We start from the raw sequence: 22,399 nt of genomic DNA on the forward strand, positions 1-22,399 counted from the left end.
CCCTCTGATAGTAAGGGTCCCACCCCTTCCTGCTTCATTTTTTACTATTAACATATTTAAAAAATAATTTTGGATTTTTTTTACTGCTTGCTGCAATATCCTTTTCTATATCAATTTTAGCTTGCCTTATAGCTTCTTTGCATGATTTATTGGCCTCCTTGTACCTTATAAATGTTTCGGCTGTACCAGCTAACTTGAAAGCCTTAAAAGCACGTCTTTTCTTACCCACCTCAACACTAACGCTTCTATTGAACCAAAAAGGTTTTGCTTTGCAACGGCGTTCCTTGCTTACAAGTGGAATATACTGACGTATATTTATTAAGCAGCATTTTAAAGACTTCCCTTTTTGTTCTGTGTTTAACCCTGTGAAAAGCATTTCCCACTTAATATGTTGCAGAGATGCCCTTATACTGTCAAAGTTTGCACGTCTGAAATTTAGTGTTTTAGTTACTCCCTTATAGAATTGCTTCTGCAACAGAATCTCAAAGGAGACCATGTTATGATCACTATTCCCTAAATGCTCACCCACACAAATGTTAGAGATGAGTTCAGTATTGTTAGTTATTACAAGGTCCAAAAGAGAGTTATTCCTAGTAGGTTCTTGAACGAGCTGGAATAAAAAGTTGTCATTCAGCATATTTAAAAACCTACTAGCTTTTTCTGTCTTGGCAACCCCATTACCCCAGTCAATGTCTGGATAATTGAAGTCACCCATAACAACAACTTGACCCAGCTGTGAAGCCGCTTGTATCTGCAAGAGTAGCTGGGCTTCATACTCGTCACTTATACGAGGTGGTTTATAGCATACACCAATGATAATTCTTTTTGTTACCTTTTGCCCAGTCAAAATCTCTACCCAGAGTGATTCTACACCCTCACCAGTGCCAGCTATTTTTATTTCTTTTTATCGCATGGCTTTAATTCAGGCTTTACATACAAACACACTCCTCCACCCTTTTTAATCCCTCTGTCCCTCCTAAAAAGGGTGTAACCTTTTAAATTCACAATCCAGTCACATGTTTCATCCCACCAGGTCTCAGTGATACCAATTATATCATAATTTTTAGAGCATGCAATTAATTCTAGGTCACCCATTTTACCTGACAAACTCCGTGCATTTGCCAGCATACAGCGGAGGTTACTACTTTTACTTTTGAAATGTGCATTACTTAGTGAAGAATTATACGTTAAGTTAGTATTATTCTGTTTGTTTGTTTGCAACAATGCCATATTTGCTATATATAATAAATAAATGATGATGATAAATAAATGATGATGATTTGGTTGGATAACTCACATTTTGAATATGAATGTATGGCTATTGAGGCAATGTTTTCTTTCCACAATGTCAGTTTTCCTTCAAACTCTGAAGCAGCTGAATGCTTTACTTTCCACTTCCAAACAACTCTCTCCCTGTGAGACCTTTTCTGCATCCTGCTGGCCATAGAACTGTATATTTCTTTTGGAGAGATCAGGATAACGATTCCTCATGCTTTCTTCTGAGAAAGAGAGGCAATTAGGTGCAGGGCAGTTATTCATTTCTGTAGAAGACTTCAAAGCACCCCAAGACCTGTCTCTAAAATTCAACAAAACATGTTGGAAAAAAAATACAGTTCTAAATTATGGACTGCAAATTACATTATGAAAAAGAATGACTATATTATTCAGCAGTAAATGCTAACGAATGTCAATAACTGAAACTCTCCATTCAAAATATTAAACCTAAAGCCCCCATCCCCTGCAGATGTGTTTATTTAGTAAAAATAACTTTTTTATGTGATTCTATGAGTCTTTGTTGTGAGTTTAAAGGAATTGTAAATTTCTGTTTTCAGGAAGTAAATTGTAACTTAAAGGCAGAGGAAGAAATATAAAATCATTCACTGATTCAATGTCATGTCATGTGAATTAAACAAAGCGCTGCATTAATTTATACAGCTTTCTAAAGGTTTAAATGGTATAATGAGTGTCATATTTTTGTTAAATACCAAATACTGCATTTTCTTTTTCATTGTCTTTACTACTGCACATGAAAGGCAAATCTTAACATTAAAAATAGCTTATAAATCACTTAGAACAGTAATGATGATCCTTAACAGAGCCCTAACCCTATAAATGGTTTATTTGCTTTATGTGCTGATTACTGTTAAATTCTAGTGTTTGTGGCTTTGCATAAACAGGGTTGAAACAAGCAATAAGCCCCTTTGATGCCTCATTGAGGTTGACATAGTTATTTTGGAAAGAAAAGCACTCAGGGCTAGTGATGGGCGAATTTATTCGCCAGGCGCGAATTCACGGCGAATTTGCGCGATTCGCCGCCAGCGTAAAAAAAAAATGTCAGAAAAAACGGACGCCGGCGTCGTAAACGGGCGCTGGCGTCAAAAAACGGGCGCCGGTGTCAAAGCGAAACAGCGCAAATTCGCCCATCACTACTCAGGGCTGTCCCGTGCAACCCTTCCTAATTTCAGATGAAGAAACAAACAAACAAAATGAAGCTTCACAGAAGCCTGATTTGTTGTATCACTTTTACACCCTATTATTTGTGGGTTTTGAGTTATTTTGCTTTTTATTCAGCAGCTCTCCAGTTTGCAGTCAGCAATCTAGTTGCTAGGATCCAAATTACCCTAGCAACCATGCATTGATTTGAATAAGAGACTGGAATATGAATAGCAGAGGCTTGAATAGAAAGATGAGCCATAAAAAGTAGTTGTTAAAATATATGTGTAGCCTTATAGAGCATTTGTTTTTAGATGGGGTCAGTGACCCCCATTTGAAAGCTGGAAAGAGTCAGAAGAAGAATGCAAATTATAAATGACGTAGAGTAGACCAATTGAAAAGTTGTCTGAACGAATTTTCACCTGGCGTAGTGTTGCAATGGCTGTGAAGCCGGTGCTGGCGATTTTTTGCCGCTTAGTAAATTTATCCCTTAAGGGTCATGCTCTTGTGCTGTAGAGCCTTAAGGGGTATATATATCAAAGAGTGAAGTTAGAGCTCCACAGTCTGCAGAGTGAAATACCAATTCTCTCCATTCATTCATTCAATCGCTTAGAAATTAATGGAGAGAGGCGGTGTTTCACTCTGCGAACTTTGGAGAGCTCTAACTTCACTCTTTGATAAATATACCCCTAGCAGTTGGGATCCATTATCTGGAAACCCATTATCCCTAATGCTCTGAATCAGGGTCGGACTGCTGTCCAGGGCCCCCTCTAGCCCCCCCACCCCCTACTGTGACGTCCATGCATGAAGGTGCGCACGTGCGAATGGCATGTGCAGACGTGGCTGCGCGGCGCCGAAAAAATTGTGATTTGTGCTGACAGTTTGCATCTCGCATTGAATTAGTCATAACGACCTATAATGCCTATGTAGCATACTGAAAGTGCCAGAAAAAGGAATTTCCCCATTTCTACACTACATTTCCCTGCAGAATTGTAATTATTTCCCATTTTACGTAATTGCTCGCCACTTTGATGTGTAACATAAAGGAAAAATGAAATGAATGGGAAAGCTCTAATTACGACAGAAATTAATATATTAAAACAGAACGCATTAGAAGTTGGATACATCTAGAAGCAGCCAAATGTGATGTATAATTAAAACCAAGTGCCATATTCCGTCCATTAACGTATATATAAATACACTCCAAGACTAACATGGTGCAGATTTAGCAAATGGCTTCAATCTGTGTCTTAATAATACATTGCTTGCTGCTTGGCACACCTACATCATTTCCAGGGAAAAACAGACAGCAATCATCTAAAGCAAGTGGCACAGCTGATAGATCAGCAGGGTATGATATTCTCAGCACTGCTCACTGATAATACAGAACATTATTCTCTGACCTATAACCAAAACCACAATGGATTTTATGAATGGTTAAGCTTCGCTCAGCAATCACATGAAGCAGTGTCATGCCGAGGTTATCCATCTCCTTCTCACGCCTCTCGAGAGTGCCAACAAATAGTGTTCTCTAAACAGAGCACTTCAGGAAAACAGCTGCGTTTTCCACTGCTCTAATGTTTTAAAGCAGAAAAAAAAATTAATCATATCGAGTCCGTACGAATGTTTTTATTTCAGAAGCGTTCTCCCCTTAGCTTTTTTGTTGCGGTGACATTGCAGCGGGGTCTGTTAGAGTCATTAGAAGTTGATGTGGGATAGACATTGGAAGGTCGCCGTTTCCTTTGTCCTGCTGGGAATGTTACAAGTTTTCCAGTCTCCACAAATAGAAAAAGAAAGAAAGGGAAATATCTAGTTTTGAGAGAGTACAGGGAGTTTCTTAAATTACTGGGAATGGCAGTAAAATATTGACTTTAGAGGTTATTTTATTTAGTGTAACAGGCAAAAAATTGGGGGCAATCTGCCTTGTTTTTGCACTTAGCACTCTCTCCTGCATGCTAAATCAATTGTAGGTGTATAGGTGTATGTATTTCAAAAGGAGTGCAGAGACCCAGGGGCGGATTTAAAAATGTTGCACCCCTAGTCCCCCTTGCTAATCACACCCCACCTGCCCCCCAACCCACACTTACCCCAGACTGCTCGCTCCATCGCAGCACGTTACCCATCCTCAGTCTCAGCTGCTACAACCTGGTCCTATATGATCTTCTTCATTGGGGTGTCCCCCAGTGCAGCTGCAGCCAGTGGGCGGCATTCCACCCCCAGATTTATGCTGCCCAGGCCTTACTGGCCTGTCCACAAATCCAGTCCTGCAGGGACCTGCATTTACCCCCACCCCTTGTTTTTGGAATGTACGCACTTTAAAAACAGAGCTGCATTTGGAAGCGCTGTATTCATGAGGTATGCGAGGAGGCATGTAGCCCTCCCCTACCCATCCCCAGACTTCATAATTATTTAGATGTGCAAGTTAGGGAGCACCTGTAAATGAGCGAAATCTTAAGCCAATTTTCGCCACTGACACCCATAGGGGCAAATTCACTAAGATTCGTAGTTGCGCCAGGCGTAACTTCGCCGCACTTTGCCACACTTCGCCAGGCGTAGTTTCGCCAGTGCTTCGCAAATTCACTAAAATCCGAAGTTGCGCTCAGGGGTAGCGTAAGGTTGCGAAGTTGCGCTAGTGTTGCTTCGCTAAGTAAAGCGAAGTTACGCTAGTGAAGGCTAATTTGCATACGGCGCCAAATTCAAATTTCAATGGAGGAATACCTATCAGTACTACAAATGGTTAGAAAAGCTTCAAAACATCAAATAAAAATTTTATTTTGCCCTACACATGTGCCCATTGTCTAGGTAAGTTGCCATGAGTCAGGAAATGTAGGGGGGAAGAAGGGGAGCCCCAAAATTTTTTTCTATCTTTTTCAGCCTATCACCCATATTGTAGAAAACACACCAGCGTTTTTTGGGACTTAGAAAAATTTTTTACTTTTTTTGAAGCAATCCCTATCTACTCTATTGCGCTTCGCCTGGTCTGAGGTGGCGAAGGAAGTCTAGCGTAAAAGGTAGCGTTCAGTACACTGCGTGCGTTAGTGAATTTGCGTAGTTACGTCGCTAGCGAAACTTCGCCAGGCGTAAGGGTGCGAAGTAACACTAGTGAAACTACGCCAGCGTTCGTTAGTGAATTTGCGCAGTAACGAAAATGCCAAACGCTAGCGAAGTAACGCTAGCATTCGGCGCTTTGGCGCTTAGTGAATTTGCCCCATAGACTTCAATGCATTTCGGCGAATTTTCGCCATTTCGCGAATATGCTTTTTCCTGAACGCTAATATATAGCACTGCTCTGTCCGCCTTTCTGTTTCTTTTCTTGCAAATTTGCATTGTGAGTACATTTTTCAGAAATGGCTCACAAATGAGACAGGTGTTTGCGTGAGTGTGCTCACTGTGCAAGGTTGTTGTGCGCAAAAATAGCGTTCACAGTCACTTCAATTTGCAAAAATGTTTTGCAAATATTTTCTCCGCCACCAAAGTTGTGGCATAATTTAAATGCAGAGTGCACTTATAAATGAGCCCTACAGTCTGTACCAGGGGCCCTGCACCAGCAGCCTCCATGCTCTGCACCCTTACATTGGATTGAACATTGCCCCTTCCTCAAGTGCAAGCTGAATAAGCACTAAGGGCAGTGGTTTGGCACCCTTTGCGATTGTGGCAGGGGCAGTTGTAAATTAACTCCTTTTATCTAAAAAAAAAAAAAAAAAGGAATGTAGGCAGAAAATACATCTGAAGAAGTTGCACTTTTCACTAAAAGCCCCCCCTTTAAGGTGCAACAGTTGGCCAGGGCTCCCTTTCCAAGATGACAGCTACATGAAACCATTGCCGTATCAGCCAAATCCTTTCTAAATGATCACTAAGGGGCATGATTTTGCACCTCTTTAGAACTCTAGCAGCTGTGGGATTATTTAATGAGGCCCAAAGTATGACATCATATCATCTAACAGTTTGTATTTCTTTTATCCTCACACTGTTGTGATGTAAATTCTGGACAGCCTTTAAGCGAGGATGCCTTCAAAAATGGATCTTGTTGGGGAGCTATAATTTGAATGAATCCCTGTAGTATGTCTTATTTAAAGGACAAGTCAACCCCAAAATAAAAATTAGCTTTATAAAAGAAAACGTAATTCTCAGCAACTTTGCAATATGTATTTATTACACATTTTCAGTGCTTTTAAAGCTATTTGTAAAAGTAATTGCTATTGAAGGCAGCATTTGCTTAACTTCTGGTTGTTACTTTTTAAACAATGTTGCAAAAATGTTAGTTCCCCATTAAAGACAGGTCTGTTAATCAGCCGCCTTGTCTTACATTGTAACAACAGTCACTAGGGCAGAGAATCAACATGCACAGAACACTTCTTTCAATAGCAATACATATACAAAAAAACCATAGAAAATTTGTAATGAATGTATATTGCAAAGTTATTTAGAATTATGTTTTCTTCTATTAGGCAAAAATATTTTTGGTGTGGCATTCCCTTTAAGTATCCTAATGTGAATGAAAGATGTGATTATCTTATTATTTGAGTGTCAAAATAGGCACCAGATTTACTAACTAGAAGTGTCAAAAGACACGCATGCGCACACACGCGGAAAATGTGTCGTGTGCATGCACAAGTACGCAGAAGTGCACAGCACGTATGCGCGAACAAGACACCAGATCCAGCAGAGCAGGTCTGTGCCTGTGGGGGCCAATGAGTGCCGGGCCCATCGGGTTTTCTCCCAGTATCCTGCCAGACCAGTCTGACCCTGGATGTCTAACATAATAGCCAGAACACTACTTCCTGCTTTGCAGCTCTTTTGGTTTCCACTGATTGCTTTTATAGATTACATTTTTGGCTAACAAACTATATTAGATTTTTTTATTTTTATTTTGCACAGCTTATCTATTTACCTAGTTTTTATTTATACACTGAACTGTTCCTTTAAGAGCTTTGAGAACCCTGCCAAATAGGATCTTGGTGGACACCACAGCACAAGTACTTGGGGACACCCTAAACTTGTATATACGATTTCATTTCTCTCCCACTAATACATTGTTTCCCAGTAGTGATGGGTGAATTTATTCGGCAGGCGCGAATTTGCGGCGAATTTACGCGATTCGCGGCCAGCGAATAAATTCGCGAAACGCACGCGAAAATTCAAGGTAAAAAACTTTTTTCGCGCGAAATTCACAAATTTTTCGGCGAAGCGAAACGGCGCAAATTCGCCCATCACTATTTCCCAGGTTTGCCAGTAAATTCAGCAGGTAAGAGTTCTAATTGACTTGGTGTGTATTCCCTTGGTGCAAACAGAACCCAGTTAAGTATTCTGGACTAGTGATGGGCGAATTTATTCGCCAGGCGCGAATTCGCTGCGAATTTGCGCGATTCGCCGCCAGCGAATAAATTCGCGAAACGCCCGCAAAAATTCGCATCAAAAATTTGCACCGGCATCAAAAATTTGCGCCGGCGTCAAAAACGGGTGCCGGTGTCAAAAAACGGGCGCCGGCATCAAACGTGGCACCGTTTCGCGAATTTTTCGTCGTTTCACGAATTTCGCGTGAAGCAAAACGGCGCAAATTCACCCATCACTATTCTGGACAGGTCAGTGCCCTTTTGTTTTACTCTCAGCAATTTGAACAGGTAAGGTAATAATATACCTGTATTCAATGAACAAATGAATGTATCCAATGAACTCAAATGTCACTTATACCCTGCCTAAGAGTTCTGGTGGTGCTTTGATATGGTCAGACCTTTCATTCATTGCTTACACGTATCTAGAACATTCTGTAGCCTGATAAAGTGCGCAGCAGATGCAGCAAAAAAAAAAAAAAACAGTGCAAGACCATTCCTTCAATAACAGTAATATGTTTTTTTAACTACACTTTATTAAATTTACCGCACTTTATTTTGTTTAAAAAAAACACAGGCATTGGCTTTCATACTGTTATTTGAGTTTAAATAATATGAGCACGTCCCAGCTGTTCACGATCCTATAAAATTCATCCGTTGAAGCAATATTATTTTGTACTTTGTCACATTTTCAAGAAAGGAGAAACCCGTTGCCAAGCAACCGACGGAGGATTCATGATTCCGCTCTATCCCACATGAAAACCTTAAACCTTTAAAACAACGTGATGCTCAACTTAATAAGAAATGGAAAAGAACATGTATGGGATTCCCGCGTCTGCCCTTCTAAAAATATTTGAAAGCTTTTCTACAGGTTTAATATCAGAGCCAATTTCGTCAGGAAGTGAATTCAGGGGTGGGGGTATGGGTGCCAAAAGAAATGATGTATATACAGTATAGAAACTAATTTTCAGCCTATGGTGAATGATATAACATAGGGAGTCTGGAGCTCTACAGAAGAGTTTCTCATACTGTGAGTACATTTAACAAAGTCCTCTCTTTTCTCCAAGTCCAACGGCATCCTCAACATCTAGAAAGACATGTCCAAACATTGTCTTCTGTATTGCCTAGATATTGATTTTAAACCTATGGTTTGGGACCTGAAAATAGGCCCCCATGTCCTTTAGAGTGGATATCCACGATACTCCTGATGCAGTGACATATGGAACATTTAGGTGGCAAAGCTGATTCCTCAACTTTTTGAGCCCCTGATAAAATGATTAAAGGGATTCTGTCATGATTTCATGGTGTAGTTTTTATTTCTAAATTACACTGTTTACACTGCAAATGATTCACTTTACCATGTAAAATTTAATTCCTGAACCAGCAAGTGTATTTTTTTTTAATTTATAATCTCAGGTAATTTTGCCTGGTCATGTGCTTTCAGAAAGAGCCAGCACTTTAGGTTGGAACTGCTTTCTGGCAGGCTTTTTTCTCTCCAACTCAATGTAACTGAATGTGTCTCAGTGGGACTTGGATTTTTACTATTGAGTGCTGTTCTTAGATCTACCAGGGAGTTATCTTGTATCAGGGAGCTGTTATCTGGTTACCTTCTGTTGTTAGGCTGCTGGGGGGGGGGGGTTTGGGAGGAGGGGAGTGATATCACTCCAACTTGCAGTACAGCAGTAAAGAGTGACTGAAGTTTATCAGAACACAAGTCACATGACTGGGGGCTCCTGGAAACTGACAATATGTCTAACCCCATGTCAGATTTCAAAAGTAAATATAAAAAAATCAGTTTGCTCTTTTGAGAAATGGATTTCAGTGCAGAATTCTGCTGGAGCAGCATGTTTTCCCATGACAGTATCCCTTTAAGAAGATAATATATTTCATTACAAGTATAATTTCTGGCTACTATCTATATATTTAGAGACAGACACCTGTGTCCAAATTTGTAATTCTGCATGGGTCAATTTGGTGAGCTTGGGTGCTGTCTATAATAAGTGTGTAAAACTTTAACAAGAGCATTAGAAGAACCCCATGGTCCTTCTGTAAAATACTTGAGGCTTAGTGACCCCAGGAAATATTGACACAGTAACCCACAACATAAAATGACACTGTTTCTTATAAACAGAAGTGGTTGTTCTATAATATATTGAACCATTACTGTTCTTAATAAAGTCCCTTAGGAAATAAATGTAAACGTATTAAGAACCAGCCTATGTGGCTTAGTTCAGATTTAAGAAAGTCAATGAGAAAGCATTTAACATATATGAGCAGACAGCGTTAATGTGTTGTGTAGCAGAAAAATGAGGAATTGATTACTTGCAAAGGTCAATCACTCAAATAAATTTTAAGTATGTTAGTCCATATAATGGCCCATATGATGTAGCTTGCTGTAACAGGAGCAAACAACATTATCAGCAGAATTCCACTGGTTTTAGGCAACTCCGGCAGGTCTTGTCAACCACTGATATCCTGATAACCCTGTAATTAAACTAAGCAGTCAAAGTGGCTAGTGGCCCTGCACTTCCATAGTGAATACTGTCTGCACTTTTCAGGAGGCAGTGTCTCATGAGACACTTAAGGGCAAATTCACACATGGTACATATAGGTCATATAAACATCTTTTTAATAGAGATGTTGGTGCAAATGCTGGAAGTGGCCACTTATTATTAAAAATGTCCAAGGAAGCAAAATAAAATGAGATCCTCTAATGCCCTAGTCATGAGCCCACCCTAAAACAAATGTGGCATGCCCCTCAAATGGTAAAAAAAAAAATGTAAAAGTTACAACTTTTAAAGATAATCCGCTTTAAAATATGAAATAGGAATTTAAGACTTGCAAACATACAGTATATGATGTCACTGACATAAGATTGAGGAGGATGTAGCTTCATCTTATCAGTTTGCCATGTCTAAACTGGCAAAGGAAACTCTGGCGAAAGAAACAACATTCTGTAAAATTCATACTTTAGTGAATTTGAAGAGTAACAATCGTTGCCTGACGATAGGGCGCGAAACTTCGTTAGCGATGTACTCTTTCGCTAGCAAATTGTCCTCTGCACCTGTTAGTAAATTGCAGATGTCCATGCGGGTGGTATTTCTTGTGATGGCTTCAGATAGAAGTCCCAGTAAGGTGCAAAGTGCCATATATTTGATCAACAATGCATCTTACCTTATTACACTTAGACACAACTCTCTGCCCCTTGACTAGTGGTTAAAGGTGCAACATTGTCCTGCTCAGCAAATTCCTTGAGACAAGAATAGAATACAGAGCTCACTGGGTCAAAAAGTCTTCAAGGCAAGATAAGTTACATCTTAAAGAATTCATGCCAAGAGAGCCTCTTTAAGCTTCAATTTTAATACTTTATAAACAGTATATCTAAGCATTGAGATAACGTTGTCTGATGAAAGTTATAGTTTAGGGTTCAGAGAGCCATAACAAGGTGAATTGTGGTGACACAGGAATGTATGATACAGTAGAACTGCAGCTTGCTAGCTCACTACCACAGAGGAAGAGGAGACAGCAGAAAGGTTGACCCTACAAATAGCAGAAAATGGCCATCTAGATCCAGAGAGAAAGATCTCTTAGTAGTACAGAATACTTGGCAGAGCAGAGACACTGGCTAGACTTGCCCAGAAAACTGACCCTTGCAAGATCCTCTTAGCATATGTTATGCCTCAAATGGTATTGATGGAGATGCTCATTTATGATGGGTAACTTCCGTATAAATCTACAACGGAAGCTATGTAGGCTTAGAGCTAAATATCATGAGCTGATTTTTCTTTGACAGGGGCAGCATGGGATTACACGTGTTCTGATTTATCTCTCAACACAGTTATATGGTCTTTGTGGAAAGGAATTGTTTCTACAGTGCATGATATCCTGGGATACCATAATGAACCAGAGCTTCTCTCTCTTTCTTGTGTATAGACATAGTCATTTTATTGGCAACACTCTGAGATAGATTTCTTTGTCTTCATTGCATGTTCTTTTCACTTTGATGATTTGATGTTTCTATCCATTTCCAACAAGACCATTTCATATTGCTACTAGTAATGTCAAACCTAACATACATTTCAGTTGTGATACTTTCATAACAAATTTTTATTTCAAGGAAAGCATCAACAGTTATGAAGCTCCTAATTACTTAAACATATGGATTCCACCAATTTGGGCACTTAAAATAGCGAAGAAGAGTTTATGGGAAGGGCACACATGCTTTTTGGTAGCATAATATTCAAATCCTATAAATAAATAAAAAATAATGAATAAGATGTTCTGCCATGCACTGCATGCGCTTATAATGTAAATGTGTTTCCCCCCTATGAGAATAAGAACTGGGGCAAAGTTGCTGTGCTCTGTGTAGGTCACGGATGTTTTCATATGTAAACACAAACACATTTAGCTCCAAATGGAATTTAGTATAGCCACTCTTACTTGCTCCATACATTTTGGCCTTTCTCTTGGGCTTTCTTTTATTCATACCTTTTCATGCATGGTTTTGCAGAAGAGAAGCAAAGAAGTTCTAGAAAAATGATTGGCACATACATTTTTTAAACATAGATGCATAAAGTGTCTTTTATCTGATATCTCACTGTTTAGCTCATTTAATATGCCAATATCTTCCATAAGAGTCTATATTAAAAGTATAGGGCTTGTAGCTTCCTTTGGAAAATCTACCCAGCGTCAGACTGGGGGGAGGGGGGTCTGAGGGGGGTCCAGAGATGCAGCATCCTGGGGGGAGGGGGGTCCAGATATGCAGCATCAGGGGCCTGCAACCCCCCTCACCACCCTCACCCCACCCCACCAGTGCATACCTACTTTTCTCTTTACGCAGCCGTGATCAGGGAGGGGGAAAGTCAGAGAGTAAAGGTGGCCATACACGGGCAGATAAAGCTGCCGATATCGGTCGTTTGGACCGATTTGACAGCTTATCTGCCCGTGTATGGGGGCTTCCGAAGGGTCTTCCCGATCGATATCTGGCCACGATATCGATCGGAAAGGGGATCCGTCGGAGCCCCTTGGCGCATCGTAATTCGATCGTTCGGCCATAAGGCCGAATGTTCGAATTACCCCCGATATAGCCATGCAGTTAGTGGCATACTGGGGAAAGATCCACTCGTTTGGCAATGTCGCCAAACGAGCTGATCTTTGAGTCTATGGCCACCTTAACTCAGGGGCGTCTGGGCCAGCGGGACCCACCAAGCTCTTTCCCGGTGTCCCGCCTGCCCAGTCTGAACCTGCTCTTACCTGCCTTACATATTATAAATGATGTGTACCTTCAACCCATATGTATACAACACCAATAGGTGCTGCAGACTTATGGAATCTGGTGCATATTTTTGTCTTGCATAATATAAGTGCCTCTTTTTTTGCACTTTTGCCCTAGCCTATCCATGATAAATTACATTCATGGAACCAGCATTCACCTCTGTAAGTTCACCATAAATCGAATGATCTAATGTGGAGAGTGGTTACTCAACACCCCTTGTGTGACACTAAATTCCTTCCCTCCATGCTGTGGCGGCTAAATGTCTATAACTCCTACTGTGATTTTCTGTAACAGCCTCACTCTCGCTGAATCCGTTTCCCTCAATCCACAAAGGGAGAGGGAACAAATAAGATAAAAATGTGTTAACCATAATAATTTAGAGTAAGTAAAAAAACTCCTGCCTTCTATAAAAGACGCATAATTTAATGGTTTCACACGGTGCATATTTTTATTTGAACAGGTTTGAAAGAAAGCAAGCACTGCTCTCCAGCAGAACAGCTTCGACACAGAGAGAATGAAAATGCCCATTTTAACAAGGTACTGTAAAATATCAAAGGCCTTTTTACAATCACAGGAAAAAGTAGGGGGGAAAAAAAGGCCCACGCACCACATGCCAACCGGTCACAAAGTGAAATCTTAGCAACCAATTGGAAAGGATCACTTTTTCTTTATTAGCCAATCAAACTGCCACATTGTACGTGTACTTGTACATTCGGATGTCAACTAGATTTCCACTAGGAACCAGTCATTTCCTCTGTTGAATCATTATTAGACTTGTTTTTTTTTTATAATTTCACAATTATCTATACTGCTTTTGAATGCTTGGCAGAATGAACCACAGTATTATTTACATTTTAAATATAACTGAAGCCAATAAGACAGTATAATGTTATTATGGTATTGCATCATGTGTCCAATAAAATCCTGCAGACATTAATCACAGTCTGTATTTCCTTGACTACTGCCAGGAGTTAAATATCCCCTTCAGCCTTCATTACCCTAATAATGGTAAGACATGTTATAGTACCTAGTAAGTAACAACTTTAACCCTTCAAAAATGGAACTGTACAGGTATGGGATCATAAAAGCCTATTGGGTTTATTTAATGTTTAAATGATTTTCTAGTAAACTTAAGGTATGAAGATCCAAATTGCAGAAAGATCCATTATCCAGAAAACCCAAGGTCCCGAGCATTCTGCACAGGTCCCATACCTGCATAAGGAATTCTATTTTCACATAAGCTGAACAGAGTAAGAAATATTCATGAAACTGGGGCCCTATGGTATAAAATAAGTAGACGGGCCCCCCCATCTTAAAATTCATTTGTAAAGGTATGGATCAGCTTGGTCCCTAAATTACCTAATTGTTCAACTGGGAGCCAAATCCATCCCAACATTTGAAAGGCCAAAATGGACAAAAATTCCCTCATTTGGCAACCTCCCTGTCCATGCATTTTGCCGTATATACCATACCATGCATGTATATACCATAACTCTGAAAGTCATTCACAAAAATGCCTTATAAATACATATATTTTTGCATGTAATTTGGCCTGTGTTCTGGAATATCTTTACAATTATGTAAAGGGACATTGCCAATTTACTAACGTGCGCAGACAACAATCCGCTAGCGAAAGAGATAGACGCAGCGTCTATCGCCAGGCGACAATTCGATCTGGCGAATGGACGTTACTCCGCAAATTCAATGAAATGCGGATTTTACTCAACGTTACCTCTTTCGCCAGTGAATTTGCAGAATAACGATCTTTTACCAAAGCGAAAAGTCACCTGGTGATAGAGTGCGAATGAACGCTAGCGCAGTCCCGTTCACTAGCGAATTGGCACCTGCGACTGTTAGTGAATTGGCGATGTCGCTGCGGGTGGAAACTCGCTAGCGTTAGCCACTTTTCTCTTTAGTAAATCTGCCCCTAATGGTTTCAGTGGATATTGGAAATTTCAGTGAAAAACTTAACATTCTGATATGAAGACATTACTAGACAAAAAACCTGCCATGCCTTTACTGTTTTTACCTGAATGTCAGGCTGGGTAATATATGGGGCTTATTCTCATGGCATGTCTGTGGGTGAAGCTCAACATAGGCAGATTATAAGGATTTGTAATTCTATACAGACGTTTAGCTTCATTTGCTGAATATTTTTAATTACATAATATTTTATTTTCAAGTAAGGGACCCAACCTTGATTGATTCCCCAAGCATGAACTGAATATTGCTATTATGTAACTATCTTCTAGTTTAGGATTGTTCCAAACCATAGAATGTCCACTTCTGATCCTTTCAAATCAACTCTTCCATATTACAGCAAATGATTTTTGAATATTTTTCATCCCTATTCATTTCACAGATGACTGATGGAAATGAAACCGAGGGAGAAAAGCACCTTTTTTCTCGGCAGCCTGTGATCCCTCAGCCTAATTCTTCTCATGAAAAGCAATCTATGGCTGATCACAATTCAGTCAGCACTAATAGAGCATTCACAGCACTTCCCATCAAATTAGAGATTCAGACAACGTTAGATAAATCCATACATGGGCCAAACTTGAATTCCAACCACCAAAAACAAAGCCACACAGTGAGGAAAGGATTTTCTTCTATTACAATTACGGCAAAGAAAAATAATCCACAATCGAACCATGCTGAGATAAAAACTGTCCCTGAACCCATTATGTCTCTGTGCAGAAACAATAACATGGCATTCCAGGGTTCTGATTTCTCTTCTGAACTTCATCAGCCATCACAAGATAAACATAGGCACCTTTCTCTGAGTGCTTCTAGATGTAGAACCTTTCATACTTGTCTACAGACATCTTCTAGCACACCTTGCCGAGCTTGTATTTGCAGAAAGGAAAACAGTCATTTAAGCTCAAGTAATGGAGAAGATAGGGTATCATTCATCTCCTCCATCTACAGTACAACAAATCAGGTTTCTCCTGCAGTAATCAGCTATGTAGACAAGTCCCTTGCTTTGTGCCTTGGGAAAATAAAGACGTCCAGTCAAAACATCTATAAATCAGAAATGTCTTTCAAAATAAACCATCATCCACCCAGTAGGAATGATACTATAAACAAAGTTGGCACGGAGTTGTGTAGGTCTGTCTCATTAGCTGATAGAAAAACGATATTTAATCTAGAAGCTAGAGAAAGACCTTCTTTCCAAAAGCAGCCAGACATTTTGGACAATGACCTGGAAACAAAAAGCTATGCAAGATCTGAATATCTGTTTAAAACGAAAGAAACAACAAAGGATTGCAATGAACTTAATATGAAACTGAAACATGACACCAAATACCAGTTAGATCCGCCAAAATGGCTCTCTCAAGGACCACGTTCATGTTCAGCAAAAATTAAAGGCAAGGCTAATTACAGCATTGACCCTTGGGGTGATTCAACTGTATTTAATTTAGAAACCAAAGAGAGAACTTCTTTCCAAAGGCAGCCAGACATTTTGGACAATGACCTGGAAACAAAAAGCCCTGCTAGATCTAAATATCTGTTTAAAACTAAAGAAACAACAAAGGGTTGCAATGAACTGAATATAAAACTGAAGCATGACACCAAATACCAGTTAGATCAACCAAAATGGCTCTCTCAAGGACCACGTTCATGTTCAGCAAGAATTAAAGGTAAGACTAATCGCAACATTGGCACTTGGGGGTGATTCACCTTTAAATGAACTTTTGTTATGTTATAGAGTAGCTAATTCTAAGCAACTTTTCAGTTGTCCTTCATTTTTTCTTTTTGAAAGTTTTTGAACGATTTGCCTTTTTTTCTGACTCTTTCCAGCTTTCAAATGAGGGTCACTGTTCCCATCTAAAAAAAATTCTGTAAGGCTACAGAATCTATTGTTATTGCTACTTTTAATTACCCATCTTTCTATTCAGGCCTCTCATATTAATATTTCAGTCTGTTATTCAAATCAATGCATGGTTGCTAGGGTAATTTGGACCCAGATTGCTGAAATTGTAAACTGGAGAGCTGTTGAATAAAATCTAAATAACTCAAAAACCACAAATAATAAAAAATGATAGCCAATTGCTACATGTGTCAGAATATCACTCTCTACGTCATACTTAGGGGCCGATTAACTAAGGGTCGAATATCGAGGGTTAATTAACCCTCGATATTCGACTGGGGATTAAAATCGAATATCGATGTCGAAGGATTTTAGCGCAAATAGTGCGATCGAACGATCGAAGGATTATTCCTTCGATCGAACGATAAAATCCTTCGAATCGAACGATTCGGAGGATTTTAATCCAACGATCGAAGGAATATCCTTTGATCAAAAAAAGTTAGCCAAGCCTATGGGGACCTTCCCCATAGGCTAACATTTTTTCTTAAAGAGACAGTACTTCGACTATCGAATGGTCGAATGGTCGAACGATTTTTAGTTCAAATCCTTCGATACGAAGTCGAAGTCGTAGTCGAAGGTCGTAGTAGCCCATTCGATGGTCGAAGTAGCCCAAAAAACACTTAGAAATTCAACGTTTTTTTACTTCGAATCCTTCACTCGAAGTTAGTGAATCGGCCCCCTAAAGTTAATTTAAAGGTGAACAACCCCTTTAACATTTGCATATATGGACCCGTATGCAATAAGAATGCTTTATGTACTGTAAACTCAGGAGATATGTTAATATATAAACCAGTTCATCCATGAGTCTTTAAACAACAGCTATATTTCTAATAATAATGTTGACATTTCCAAGGCATGGTGTTATGTATGATTATCCTTGGGGATATGCCTCATCTGCTTGAACCTTGGAGAAAGAATAAGGAATTGAAAAATCATAGCAACTGCAGAATCTCTTGGAGACACTTTATACAAATTGTTCCAGTGATAAGTTAAGCACACGACAATTAAATGTGCCCCAGTGTGCTTTAAATATTAATGTTCAGGTTTTTTAAAGGATTGTGAAGCACTAGCTGGTCTGTCTCCACTTGGGTCATTGATGTAGGTGACTTGTAGAAGTAGAGTATAGATGCAGTAGACAATATCTGAATCCAGAAAGCATCTCACATCGACTGCATTATAAACAAATAATTCAAATTTTTAAAATCAATTCCCTTTTTCTCTGTAGTAATAAAACAGTGCCTTGTACTAAATTCGAACTAACATTTACTTAATCCTCATTGGAGACAACTAAATTACTTTTTTAGTCGATTTTTAGTAGATTTAGGGGGTTATTTACTAAACCTCAAATGAATCTGGTCTGGCTTTTTGGGGCAAAAACTGGGATTTTTTGTGGGGGGAATTTTTTACTGCAAAAAGCCTGAATCTGAAAATCCGCCATCTAAGACCTGTCGAGGTACTGTAAAAGTCAATGGGAAAAGCACCAATATCAATTTGAAGTTATAGTAGTTTGCGCTGGGTTTAGCCGGAAAATCCGAAAAATTCAGGAAAAAAAGTCAGAAAAATTAAAGATTAAAGATTAAGGTTTTCACTTAAAGTTATCGTTTTTTTTCCCAATCCGATTCATACGAGTTTTTAGTTTTTTAATTAATAAATAAGGTTAAATCGGGCATGGGAGTTTGGTTGTGGTTTTTTTAATAAAATAATGAGATCAATTCAGGGTTTAGAAAATAACCCCCTTAAAGTATGAAGATCCAAATTAAGGAAAGATCCCTTATCCAGGTCCATAGCATTCTGGATAACAGGTCCTATACCTAAACCAACAAATAGCATATTCTTGCATTGGTTTAGTTATTTTGTTTTTAACGTTTTTTTTTTTCTCCATGTCTTTAAGATCAAAAAGGGAAAATTTACTTGAAATATGTTTTTTAAGGCCTTATGTTCGATTAAGTGCAGAAAAATACTGTAGCTGGAACAGAATCTGACAGGGGTTTGTTACAAGTTGTGTTGATAAATGATCTACAAACTTTAATCTTCACAGAATCTAATCATCAGGTGCTTACACCAAAACCTGATCCCCAGTTACAAAGAGGTTGCCTGTCTGAGGGAAAGAGTAACTTTCAGCCGGAAAGATCTAAAAGCACCACATTTAATTTCATATTTGGAAAACAGACTCCAAAGTCAGAAAACGGAAAACAGATTTCCCACAAGGAAAACATTGCTCCAAACGGTAAGTGAAAAACTATCAATCTATTCCACGACTTCTTACAGTCTTTATCCCTTCATTGCAATCAATGGACAAATTAGCACAGGGGATGCTTTTAAGTCTGAAATGTTCTTTGTAGTCACTGGGAATTTATAAATGTAATCCCTTATTTCTGAACATATATATATATATATGTGTATATATATATATATATATATATATATATATATATATATATATATATTAATAAACAGCTGCTGTAGCTGTGGGAGCATAATTGCTCAGAATTGGCATGTGTTTTGTAAACACTTTGTACTGATTTTCCAGCATCTCGCAGCTAATAAATATAAGAAGCATATTTGTATATGGGATTTATATAGAGGAGGTGTTATCAGGGTTCAGGGGAACCTGTAATAAAAAAGGGACCAAAGAACCGGTAGCTCTTTAAGGGCTGAAATTGAATCTTCATACAACAAGCAATGTTTATTGTAGCTTTCTCTTATAGTGAGCTCTGTTGTGCAACGGGGTATTTATTGCACATACACTTTCTATGTACCAATGTCCACTCTACCAAATAGCTGTTGAGTAAAAGTCCAATGCCAAGTGCTTTAGGATCCTCACACCTGCTTAAGGCACGCTTGTATAGTGACTAGAAGGCACATGTACGTCAGCAAGTGCAGTGAGCAAAGTGGAATTTCGAGCATAATTGCCATATTTTTTCCCACAATGCAGTGGCTTTTCTCAGAATTCTGGTGTCATTGTGGTCGTAAAAGGGTGATGCTCTTGATGCAAGAAGACAGAAGGGACTAAGTGGTAGTGATGTGTGGGCCGGCCCAACACACTTGTCAGGCAGGTTTGAGCCTACTTCCGCAGAGATCGCCAGGTCGTGGGTGGGCTCACATTGAGCAAGGTCGGACTAGAGCCTTGGGGGGCCCATCGGGGCTGCAAAACAAAGGGCTCTCCTGGCAATCCCTGGGGGCCCCCTCCCAACCTCAAAATGTTGCATGCATGCACCAAATATGTTGCGCGCATTCACAGCACAACAGCTGGTCAGGGTCGGGGCCCACCGGGTTTTTTCGCTGTGTCCCGCCGGCCAAGTCCGAGCCTGGCGTTGAGCTCTTCCTTCCACTCTCTCCTCGTCCTTACACTGCCAGGTTCTGACAATGGCAGCCTCGATTTATAGTCAAGTGCCTGCCTAAAATAGAGCTGCCATACCATGTCGTATAGGGTTAGGGTTGGCAGGGTTAGGGCTTTATTTTTGTTGACCAGCACATCACTACTGAGTGGCACACTCAGCATTTTGCCACGAGTACCTTTAATGAAAGTGGTGTTATGTGCAAGTGATTGTGAGGAAGGTGCAGGGGGGGGTTGCAACTGCACTTGTGGACATACAAGTGCCCTTAGGTCTGCTTTACAAACACTTATCCTTTAATATTCTGAAATGAATACCTTGTTTTATAGCAGGCAGTACAGATATGGGACCTATTATCCAGAATGCATGGGACCTATTATCCAGAATGCATGGGACCTAGGGGTTTTCCAGATAACAGATCTCTCAATAATTTGGATTTTCATACCAAAATCATGTACATATGAAATATACCCAATAGGCTGGTTTTGCTTCCAATAAGGATTAATTACTTATTAGTTTGGATCAAGTACAGTGTACTGTATACAGTTATTCAGTGATACCGTGATTCTAATCACAATTTAACTAAACCAGACATGAAGATAATGATATTGATGATGACACCACTATCACAATATATCTACAAAAAAATTATTTTATTTCTTGTTTGTATACCTATGTGTTTTAGTAGTGATGGACGAATAAATTCGCCTGGCATGAATTTGTAGCAAATTTTCGGGGAATAAATTTGCGAATCTCCTGCGAAAATTCACTGGTGAAAATTCGCCGGCATCAATTTCCGATTTTTATGATTTTTCATTAAAAATGTCTGATTTTCAAGATTTTTTTGTGAAAATTCGCCGGCAGGGCCGGAACTAGGGGTAGGCAGAGTAGGGCGCAAAGCTGGAGGGGCGCAAAGCTGGAGGGGCGCCAGGCACGTACCGCCTCTGTCACCTACCCGTGTCCGGTCCCATCTCTGCCCGACTATCTCTGGTATTTTTTCGCTTGTGCGCATGTGCAAGAATCGAATCAGCGCATGCGCACGCGAACGGCTATTCGCGCATGCGCACGCGGTCGGCAATTCGCGCACGCAAGCGAATGTAGTCTGTAGTATTGAACTTGTGAGGTTTACATAGTAATTAATGCTGCTAGGTTCTTAAATATGCTGCCACTTTGTTGAGCAATTTAACTAAATTGGAAAACTGGTCAGCAAACTGGTAAATGGTTTAATATTGATAAGTGTACTTGGTAGAAATTATATAAATGCAAGTTACACACTTAATGGTAGTGTGTTGGCAGTATACTATTTGAAAAAGATTTGGGGATTTTTGTGGATAAGAAATAGTGTATCTCTAGGCAGCACATAAAATGTTGCCTTGCATGAAAACGGGCATTAACTCAAGTGATGAAACATAAATTTACCTGGTTACGTCCCTGGTAAAGCTTCACCTTGAGTATACAGTGCAGTTTTAGGCTCCGGTTTCTAAGAAGGATATTAATGAGCTGGAGAGATTGCAGAGACATGCAACTAAACTGGAAAAAAGAATGGGAGTGTATGAAGGTAGAATGTCATGGTTGGGGTGGTTTCTCTGGAGAAAAGGTGCTTGCGAGGGGGATATGATTATTCTTTACAAGTACATTAGAGGGCATTATAGACAGATAGTTCCCATAGAACTATGAACATTATAACTTTAAAAAATAAACAAATTGAATACGCACCCTGCAACGCTAATAGGCAGTTTGCAATAGATAACACATACAGTATTTCTGTGCACCTTTCCAGCATACATCCAATTTATATATTAATTAGCTTTGCTGTTTGTGCATTCAATATACGGATGCACAGAATCCTATTTTGGATTCGGGCAAACCCCCGAGATTCGGCGAATAGCGAACCAAATCCGAATCCTAATTTGCATATGGATGGGAAGGGGAAAAAATTTTTACTTGCTTGTTTTGTGATTAAAAAGTCATGCGATTTCTCTCCCCGTCTCTAATTTGCATATGCAAATTTGGATTCGGTTCGGCCTGGCAGATGAATTCAGCCGAATTGAAATCCTGCTGAAAAAGACCAAATCCTGGCTGAATCCCAAACCGAATCCTGGATTCGGTGCATCCCTAATTCAATTTTAAATGGCTGGTATGGCAAAGGGCAAAG

General features: G+C 39.6%; 1 protein-coding gene across 1 annotated transcript in view; it reads left to right on the forward strand.

Annotated features, from left to right (window-relative positions):
• Nucleotides 1-22,399, forward strand: part of LOC108696120 ((E2-independent) E3 ubiquitin-conjugating enzyme FATS) — an 84,393-nt gene that overhangs the window by 14,398 nt on the left and 47,596 nt on the right. Inside the window, exons 2-4 of the mRNA XM_018225174.2 lie at nt 13,499-13,575; nt 15,401-16,679; nt 18,948-19,136. Of these exons, the coding sequence (XP_018080663.1) occupies nt 13,499-13,575; nt 15,401-16,679; nt 18,948-19,136 (1,545 nt within the window). The remainder of the gene's footprint in view (nt 1-13,498; nt 13,576-15,400; nt 16,680-18,947; nt 19,137-22,399) is intronic.

Source organism: Xenopus laevis, chromosome 7L, assembly GCF_017654675.1.
Source record: "Xenopus laevis strain J_2021 chromosome 7L, Xenopus_laevis_v10.1, whole genome shotgun sequence".
Classification (NCBI taxonomy): Eukaryota; Metazoa; Chordata; class Amphibia; order Anura; family Pipidae; genus Xenopus; species Xenopus laevis.